General features: G+C 37.8%; 1 protein-coding gene across 9 annotated transcripts in view; it reads right to left on the bottom strand.

Annotated features, from left to right (window-relative positions):
* The window catches only part of ATP6V1H (ATPase H+ transporting V1 subunit H), a 129,726-nt gene that overhangs the window by 28,874 nt on the left and 90,059 nt on the right, over positions 1-10,793 (bottom strand). For 6 of the 9 annotated variants that reach the window (XM_005613165.4, XM_005613166.4, XM_005613167.4 and 3 more), the window contains one exon: positions 649-762. In XM_005613165.4, coding sequence (XP_005613222.1) covers positions 649-762 — 114 coding nt within the window. Of the gene's footprint in view, positions 1-648; positions 763-9,836; positions 10,637-10,793 lie in introns of those variants that run through there. The other 3 variants (XR_011421596.1, XR_011421597.1, XR_011421595.1) reach the window with 2 other exon arrangements.

The following is a 10,793-nucleotide window of genomic DNA, read 5'->3' as shown; positions in this document are numbered from 1 at the left end:
TATAGCTAAGAACGGTCATGGCAAAGGTACTCCTTGTTTGTTCTATCAGGTACACAATGGCTCACCATTATATCTAAGTAGTTACTCTCTAATTTATCTTGTTTTAAGTGGGCACAAAAAGGTCAATAATTCTTATTTAAAAAATAAAAACAATGAGAGAAAAACATGACTTTGGTTATTTCAAAAGCAAAAGGCTATAATGAATGAAATCTGAGAGTTGAATCTTCATTGATCAATCAGCTTTTAGTGATTTCATGTGAACTGGTAACATCAATTCAGGTTCATCATATGCTGAATAGTTAAACCTTGCAAAATTGTACTCTCTCTAATCAGTAGCCCAACTGGATTCCACTCAACTCCAAAAAAGACTGATTCACTTCTGTCATAAGAGTCCTTTTAGTTACTTTTGAAGTTGTTTTTGATATTAGTACTTTGAATACACATTTCCTCAGAACATTAACACAGTTGGGTTTTTTTTTTTAATCATGTCATTGCTCTGAATTGCTAAAGTGTATTTCTAGACACTTAATCTAAATCACTGATTTAAAAAACTATCATTCATCAGAGCATTTATATAAGAACTTTTGGAATGGGCAAGTGAGATCTCACAATTCACTGTGTGGGCAGCAAGAAAAAGCTGGCACATACCAGTTGTGCACCATGAGCTTCTGCACAGCCAGAAGAGCATTGTAGCGAACCTGCTGGTCTTCGTGGTGCATGTGGTTCATCACCAGCTGCTTCCCACCAAGCTGTTCAATAACCCTGCAGAAGAGAAACCACTTTAAGAAGATACTGCAATTACTTTCAAACTCATGCTGTTAGCAGAAAGCCTAACTTCCAGAGTGCCAACAGATTTTAAAAAGAAAAGTTACAATATAGGTAAGTAAACCAACACGTCTTTTTTATATCATTTTCTCAAAATCACAGATTTAAGTATTCAAATATTTTCTCTTTTGAATTCCTAATGATAAATCCAATTGTTATTCTCATTTCCTAATAAGGCAAATTTTATCTACCTGGAGAGCTCATAGACTGTTGTACTATTCTAGATGATAGTTTTTTAGGCAGTCAAGTATTAACTTCTTTATTACCAGTATTTCTGGCTTACTTAAAATCAGTATATTGAACACCATCTAACATCTGTAATAATATCAGATTAATATTAAGTCCACCAGTTGCCGTGCTGTGAGACACATAAGTGCTAGAATGCAGATAGCAAGGAACACAGGGTTAAAAGGTACCCAACAGAAACCACGTTAATTTTCTGAAAAAAACTATTAATTTTTAAGATATCTGCCTTTTCTTGTAATGATGGAATATGCCACACGACCTCCTGGGCAGTGACACAAAGAAGAAAATTCCTATGTCAAGAGCATCGAGGTAGCTGACAACTAACACTGCACCCTCCAAAACCCTGAAAAATTCAGTTACTACAGATGCAAAAGTAAAGTGAAAACGGCTATTTGCTTCGTGAATGGAAAGAGGCTCTGTGTTCCTCTGCAAGGGTGTGGCTGTGAACAGAGCTGTGGAGTCTCAACTCCAGCACAGTAGTGTGGATTCTCTGATCTGTACTGTCTGATGGGCGATATCACTACCATAGTCAGTGACAAGTGACACCTTAATACAAGACGGCTTTTGTCGGTTGAAGACAACCTCGCAGATGGATGGATGGAGTCTGGGGTGAGAGAGAGGCTTTGACCTGTGTAGCTGTTTATACTTTATCTTTTGAAGCATCTTTTTTAAAAAATAAACTGAGTAAAAACAAGCACAGTATAATTATAACCAAGTATTAACTGAGAGCTTGTTATGAGCCAGGCACTGTGCTTGAAAACATTACCTTATCTAATATATCAGCTCTGCTCCTTATCAGATATGTTACATTAGGTAAGTCATTTAATCAAGTAAATTCCTTTCTGCCAAATGAGAATAACAAGGACGCCTCATTTATGGTGCTGCAGTGAAGACTAAAGGACATAAACCCCATGTCTCTGCAGTATGGTAAGCCGATGTCTACTGCTTAGATGATGATGGTGCTGAGGATACAGGGGCCGCTCCCCTTCAATCCATTTCTCTCACTGTAGTCAAAGTGATCTTTCCCCAACTCTGAATAGCTCTTTCCCTGCATAAAACAATGGCTGACCAGGCCCTTCACAGTCTCACTGGAAGCCCCTGTCCAGCTTCACAGAGCACAGTCACACAGCCCATGTTCTCTGCACTCGGACTCCACTGGCCTTCTTTCAGGTCCTCCAGCCACAGGATCATGGCACATGCGGTTTTCTCTCCTAGAAGATTCCCATTCCTCCTCATGTAGGTAACTTCTATTCATCTTTCAGATCTTGACTCAATTGTCACTTCCTTAGGGAAGGCTTCTCTCTACCCACATTACATTAATCCCCCTAATATGCCCCTTCCATGGCATTATGTATCTCTCCTTCATTGTATTCACCTGAGTTGTAATTTTTTATCTGAATAATTATTTTAAAAATATTAAATTTGTCTTTATTACTATAGAAGAAGATCCATGAGGGCCAAATAGTGCATAGTTTTGCTTACCCTATGTTCCCAGGACTCAAGACAGAAGGCACTCATCAAATATCTATTAATTACATTATTATATTATATTAATATGTACTATATTAACAACAATATCTATTATCATCTAGTTTCTCTTTTTGTCAAAATATCGTTAAAGGATAAGTAAGACTTCAAAAAAGATAGACCTTTACTACAGCAAAACTGCCTGAGGATAACTCTCCCTCAACTGTTGTAGCACACTATTACTGGAATTCTAAATAACAACAATAGTAAACATTTACAAAGCACCTACTATCTGCCAGATACTTGTTTTAGCACTTTCCATTATTAACTCTTTTAAGAGTTGTGAGTAGCCTAGGATGGCCATAGGGAGAAATGAGAAAGAATAAAGGTTTAAAAGAAAACTATACAAATCAGTAGTAATATTCAGGAAAAAGAAAGTCAAAGGTCCACTATGCCTTATTCTCAGATGTGCTTAGAATTATCCATTGCCACACTAGGAGATACTGATCTGCCCAAACTGATGAATTATTTAACTAAACATCAGTTTCCCTAACATCTTTGTAACCATGCTAGTTTTTTGAAACTGATATTTATACATATATAGAACAGGATAATAATATGGAACTCCTCCTGCCTCAGTTTCAACCAAGACACCAAATCAACAGATAATCAGACACCAAAGTGAATCTGTGAGAGAACATCGCATGCAGAATTTACAAAGAACTCTAACAATTCCTAATCCCCTTAGGGACCTCTATTTCAAATATTAAAGGATTCAGGGAGGGTAAGGATGACCTGTGAGTGTTCTGTGGAGTGCACTGGGCCACGCTGTAGGTCTCTGCCCCATAGACAAGAAAAAGGTGGTGATGGCTTCTAACCCCATGTCAAGGGAACCAAACACAGAGACAGTGTGTACTCCCTGCAGTTGGGAGAGCAGTGGCCTGGTGGCTGAGCGTGGCATAAGCCTGAGAGGTTACAGCAACCTGTAGCAGCAAGGGAGAGGGGGCTGTGTCCAGATCAGCCTACATTTCCAGAGCCTGGGGGGCAAAGGACTTTGAGAGCCACCACGAGCCAGATGAAACACAAGAAATGGCTCACCTCAACCTACGGGTGCTGCAGTTGGATGGCCCAGAAAAGGTGCCTCCGATGAACCCCAAAAAGCGCTCTTAAGAGAAATTAGCAGCCTCACACATCCACCAGGGTAGAGCACATAATGCCACCAACAGCAAGTGAGAAACACCCTGCTTCTCCCCATCACCTCCTTTGTCCCCATTCACCAGCCTCAGGGAGACTGAGGTCTCAGGGGCTGCGCTCAGGGAAGCAGAGCCAGGAAGCGACATGATCACAGGCCCTCCCTTGTGGAGGCATCAGGGATAGTAGGGAGAGAAATCCTACTTTTGAAAAAGTAGTGAGAAGGGCCATAAATGTGGTGGACTAAACCCCTTTTGTGATTCAAATAACCATGGGACTGTTATCTAGAGTGAGGAGAAAAGTAATGAGGCCCACCTAGGTTTTCATCCAGAGGCACAGAAAGATTATGATCACTGAAGAAATTTTACAGGGATTTTGGGGAACAAATATAAAGTCATTCTTATTTCACCACAAACTTCTTATTCAACTGACCAATCTGATATTAGGGTGTATGAGCTACTTTGAGAGAGTTGGCAGGGCTGGCTTCTTACCCCTGCTGTTTAGGGTAACTCTGCTGTCTCCCCCTGCCCTGGCTTACTCCTGTCAGAGGGGATTTCTGTGACTGGTGAGTTTGGAAGCAGGAATCCCGTATGCACAGATCCACCCCTTCCTTTATCTTCCACATTGGTCCAGTGCTACCTGGGACTAATGGGTTAGTCCAGTTCTGGGGTTCAGTATTAGGAAGGCCATCTGTCTACTGGACACACACCACATTCTCCAATATCAGCTTTCTCAGTAAAGATTCTATTTTGGCCTCCATCTGTTACCTCTGTTGTCATGTTTCTCAAAAAACTTTGGAATTCAGGCAAGCAAGAGGGGAATTATTTATTGGGCCCCTTCTGGATACCTCCCATACAGGGAAATGCAGTTGATTCTCATTATTCACGGTAGTTATGTTTTATACAGTCATCATGAACAAAGATTTAGTGAATACTGAAACTCCCAGAGGAAACACAGCATTAAGTTCCTGCAGCCTCTGGCCACATTTTCATTAACCAATACATAACCTTGTTTTATGTGTGTTTCTGTTTAGACACCTTATTTAATGTATACTGCTGATTCATTAACACTGAACTCACAGCCAACAGCACTATAACTCACGCCTGAAGCAAACTCATCTAATACACACATCTTCTCCCTAAGGCAATCACAGCCTTCTTGTGCTTAGGACACTAAACAGCACTTTAGCATTATGCTTGGAGGCCATTTTAAACAGTGACCTCACCAATAAAATACACAAAAATGCAAACAACACGGCACTAAATAGATCACATAAGGAACACGTTTATAGTACAAGAGCTAAAACAAGAAGGCAGAGCATTGCCTCATTTGACCTCAGCTGGGAATGTGGTGCGCATCAGGTGACTCCAACTTCGCTCTGAACATACCCACAAATGATTGCAAAAGCACAAGTAGTGATGCAGTGCTTAGAAAATAAACTTTAACAAAAAGGCAAATTCACAAATCTAGAATCCATAAATAATGAGGATCAACTGTGTATGAGGAGGTATAACCTCAGAAAGCTGCCATATGTGTGTAAAATATGACCAATTTAAAAAACAAAGATCACCGCCCATCTATAATAATAATAATAGTAACACTTCTCTACATGTTGAACAACTATACTAAGTGCTTCATATTTACTTCATGTAATCCTCACAACAAATTACTGCCTAGCCTTCCAGAATGTTGTGTTTTTGACATTTTAAACCATTGCCCCGACAGTATTTTCTCATATTATCACCAACCAAGAACATTTTTAAGCTTTGCTTTTAATAATTTATTATGCATTCATTTTCAAACTATACAGGTTTCTGCCCTCCACTCCAGAGATTCCATCAGGTCTCAAAGAGGAATGGACAATCTCCACTGCGCTGACACTCTCTGCCATAAAATAAACCGACTTCCTGTCTTCTAAATTTAAGAAGCAATTGAACCCGCCAATTACTTTCAGATTATACAGATGTCCAAAATCATGAATACTTGAAAAAATAGTGAGAAAAGAATCTTCCCAGTTGGCATATTAAGTAAGACAAGATATCATTAAAAAGACAAGCCATTTGGATGATTCACTTTAGAACTAGATTCGAGTGCTTTATTAGCTATTGTCTCATAGGGAAAACTTTGCTAAACATATTTCAAAATAAGTTGAGTCAATAGCATGTTAAGCTTTAAAGACTTGGAATATTATAATACATGATTAACAAGCTCAATACTGGTAAGAACATTTAAGGAATGGTACCAGCTGGTGAAACAGAGAAATGTAATTTTAGAGTAAACTTTAAATATCTTAAAAAGCACAGCACTATTTTTGTTGGTTCTAAAGGTCTTTTTCCCTCTTAATATAGTTCTATAATATAATACAAAATATAGTTACATAAAATATCCTGATAAAGATTCTATTGTTTAGCACTATATTCACAGCTAATGAAATTATATCACACTTTAACACATTAAGATTCCACGACATATTGCTAAAAATGTAAGCTGCAAGTAAGATTCCATTTATAGGAAAGTAGATACTTTTATATCTATGTAGCAATATACCCTTCAGAATCTATAAGCACTTGAGCACAGCAATGAGCACAGAAATCACGTCTATTTTGTTCCACTTCTAATTAGAAAGAAGGCCATTAACATTTTTAAAAACAAAAATAATAACTTATGAGAATATTTACCAGATTTCAAACTGGGAAAAATCTTTCTAAGCATAAAAGTAGTGGAAGAAATCACAAATGTTTTCACTGAAATCTGAGCTCCATGGGGCAATACTCAGAATGGTGCCTAGGAGATAGTAGATGCTCAATAAAACATTAAGGACCAGTGAATGTATTTCACTATACAGCAACAGAAACTTACGTATGATAAAAATCTTATGAGCATAATAATATAAACAGCAAACTTTAAAAATGTTTATATTAAATACAGCAGCTAATATTCCTAATAAATCATGTCAGTAATCAAAATATAAATTAAAAATATCAGGTGCCATTTCTCCCCTGTGAGAAGTTAAAAAGAAATGACAGCACTGCTGAGAGGACAGCAAAGACACTATTCTCACCTCCCACTGGTAGGAGTCTGAACTGGTACACATTTGACGTTTTAAAACTCTCAAAAGTACTTATATACTTTATCTCATTAAATCTACTTCAGGGGACTGGCAAAAAGAAAACAATCGGAAATGTTTGCAAAGACTTTCATTCTGTTTTCATAATAATGAAAAATTGGGAACACATCAAATATCCAAAATAAGACTTGAGTAAACTGGAATACATTTCTCTATAGGTAGCATTAAATTATATTTTTAAAAATTTGTAGATGAGAAATACCCATGAGAAATTAATTTTAAAAAGGAGACAAAATAGGAAATATCATATGATCACAGTTTTGGAAGAAAAAATATATATATATTGAGGAACAAAGATGAAAATAATTAAACTGGTATTTTTTTATAGTTGTAAGGTTGCAGTACTACAGGTGTTTTTTCTTCATTAGTTTTTTCCGTATTTTTCAAGTTTTCCATAATGAACATTTGTTACTTTTCATAACTATAATTTAGAAAAGAGAAATTTATTGAGTTTGGTTGATACAAGGTTTGTGCCATTATCAAAGCAATTTATCAATTTTTATTTGCGTGTGCTACGCTAGGCTTTATACAAGGGCAAAAAAAGATATTTACCTCATATAAAAGTCTGCATTTTAAGAGAACAAGCATAAGTTCTTTTGGTAGCTCTTTCTCTCAGCATTTATTATGCTCTACTTTGTAGTAAACACTATGCCTAGTCAGATACAGTTCTTCTTTTTGAGAGTTCAAGTCTAGTGGGGGAAACAGACCAACAGGTTATCACTGTACACACTATACAATGAGAGACATACAGAACACCACAGACGCACTGAAAACTGGACATTTGTGTTTTAACGGCAGTATACTGGTTTGCCAGATTAAAAAGAGAGGAATCTTTTACATCAGTATTTTTAGTTGCAGAAACAGAAACATGAATGCCTGATTAAAGCAGCAAAAGAATGCACTGAAAGGCAACTATAGCTTGGAAGGCTGGGGAACCTTACACTCAAAGGCTACCCAGGCTGAATCGCAACCAAAATCAAGCTACCAAGCGAGCCCAGCAAGGGTGCTGTTATGACTAAGCTCTTGACCCTGAGTTTACTCTGCTCACACCCAGATACCAGGTGCTACTGCCTACCCTCCTCACGGAGCCTGGCCATCGCTGCTGCCTGAAGGGAATGCCTGCTACCCCGCTTCCCTCCAACACTCATTCCTGTTGGAAGACTGCGGCAAGTATATCTAATTTGCTGAGCTTAGGCCATGAGCATGTGGCTAGATGTAAAGGAGATTAGGAAAGTGAACTGCTGGCATTTTTATCTTCTACAGTGCGAGGGAGCACATGCCTGGTAAGGTGCGGAATTCTTCAAATACAGGAAGGCAGTTTAGATGTTGTACTCTTTTAAAAAAAACAAAAAATAAATGTTCACTATGGCATTCCAGGAAAAGAGAGGGTTTTGCAGTTGCACAAGCCCTATGAAAGTTTGAAGTGGCTTGGATATTGCTGTTGCAATGTTTTGATGGTTAGAACAATGCTCACTACACCATTTGTGCCAGAGTCATGTATACAAAGGGGGCACATTCCCTCAGGGATGAGTGTTGGGCACTAGTCATCAAAGTGTGATTTCTGGGCATCTGTCAGGTCCATGGTGATTTTGTGCTTTCTGAGGACAAAGTAATGGAACAGTTTTATTCACATACACAGTATATATTTGAAAAGTAAGACGAATAAGTTGTGTTTGTTTTTTGGAAATCGTATTACAATCTTAAAGGTTATTGGTCCTTTACAAGAACTGAATTGGCCAGGAGAGTTGGTAGTGTAAATTTATCTGGATAGTTTATTTCATTGTTATTTGTATTTATTGAGGATAGCTATTAAATCTGCAGTTTGGGGGGACAATCTCTGTTGTGTTACGCTCTCCACCAGAATTCACAAAAACAGGTTATTGGATCAAAAGTGTTTCTTTGAACTGCACAAGAAGTCCTGAAATAACAACAAATATGTAAAGCTATATTGAACAGGACTCCATTTTGAACATCGTATGTAAATGTGCATGGTGAGACAAATCTGAGTGTGACGAAGGAAAATGATAGGAAATATATTTACTAGTTAAAAGGTTATCACTGGACCAGCAATACAATCACCTGTGGTTTCCAGTACATTTTTGATATGAAATCTTGTCAATTGAAAAATTTTACTGTTTGAGATGGACAAAGGGACAAAACTCAGAAAGAGATAACACTCTTTTTTCTTCTGACACTCCCGCTGTGCGATGGTGAGTACAAATTATTCTACTCCCGAGAAACTTGTAAAAAGAAAAAAGTCCACCACAAAGTTGATGACAAACATTATGTTCTTAGAGAAAGCCAAATTTCTTTATTAAGTAATGTTAAAAATCATGATATCAAAAACATACAGTGAAGAGGAGTAATTGCTATCATATAGGATAGCAGATACTTCACTTAACAGTTGGACAAAATTACTCATTTAATTGGTTTATCAAACACCTAAATAGCGCTTTCTACCATGTGCCACGTGCTGTTCTAAGTAAGTCGTTACATATTAACTCATTTAGTCCTCATATTTACAGATGAGGAAACTGAGGGACAGAGAGGTTAAGTGACATGCCCAAGATCACACAGTTTACTAGGTGGCAGAGCTGGGATCTGAACCTAAGCAGGCAAGTTTAGTCTGTACACTTAACCTGCGTGATTCTGTACTGACATCTGTAGTGCCCATTACATATCAGCCTATGTACTGTGCATGTATGGAGGAGATACGCTTGTTATCTTTGGAGCGCAGAATCTGGACAAGAAGTTTGCTGGACTCAGTACTGACAGACGACTAGTTATGTGCAGTAGGGAGAGTTACTGCTACGTGGATAAAGAGATTGCACTAATGAATTGGAACTCAATAACAAGCCTACTAATATTCTCAGTGTTGAAAGAAATAGAAGTATGAATATGATCAAGTTGCAAGCAGTGAGTGCTGCGTGAGGAAAGGCATAGGGAGTATAAGACTGCCTTTCCAATCAGAAGCATGCCATTTTTTTCTTTTGGGAAGGAACTTAATTTCTTTACTGGCATTAATTTTACTTTAAATAGTAGAAAATGTTCATTCCTGGCTTTATCAGTATATGATACATTAGACAGCACTTCTACTGATAATGCCAGTAAAGATTCTATTATTTTAAGCAACTTAGCAATATAGTCATTATCTTGATTGAATAGGTTAAAAATATCACTTAAAATATCTCCAGTTCCAAACATCAACATCAAATTTGAGATACCAAAATAATTTTTTAGGATGACTGAATTGTGATGAAATGGATACATCACTGAAAGTTTGACTTGTCTGTGTGTGTGCGTGTGTGTGTGTTTGTGTGTGGAGGAAGATTAGCCTTGAGCTAACATCCGCTGCCAATCCTCCTTTTTCCTGAGGAAGATTGGCCCTGAGCTAACATCTGTACCCATCTTCCTCTATTTCATCTGTGGGACGCCTGCCACAGCCTGGTTTGATAAGCAGTGTGTAGATCCATGCCCAGGATCCAAACCAGCGGCCACGGGCTGCCAAAGTAGAGTGCGTGAACTTAACTGCTACACCACCAGACCAGCCCCACTGCAAGTTTGAATTTTTTCCAAATCTTAATGTTTTTATTTTATTCATAGAGGAAAAAAATAATGAAGACTATAGTTAAAAACTACATCCACAAATTACAACTGAATTTAAAGAAATACTTTTATGTGGCTGAACACAACCACGGAGTAGATTGGGAATCTTTATCCCTATGTCTCACAAGTGGCAATATTCACTTTTCTTGCTTTTACACGGAATGGGCTGGTCAACTTAGTGTCTAATGAATTCCTGAAGCAGACTTTAATGAGAAGTCTTTCCTGGTCCATATATGATCTAAATATCCAAAACTATCTGCAAGAGCCTTTAAACTCTTGTAGCCATTCCTGCCAACTTATGGTAGTGAGTTAGCCATTTTCTAATTTAGTA

The sequence above is a fragment of the Equus caballus genome, chromosome 9, assembly GCF_041296265.1.
Source record: "Equus caballus isolate H_3958 breed thoroughbred chromosome 9, TB-T2T, whole genome shotgun sequence".
NCBI lineage: Eukaryota > Metazoa > Chordata > Mammalia > Perissodactyla > Equidae > Equus > Equus caballus.
This window is presented reverse-complemented; position numbering and strand designations above follow the sequence as displayed.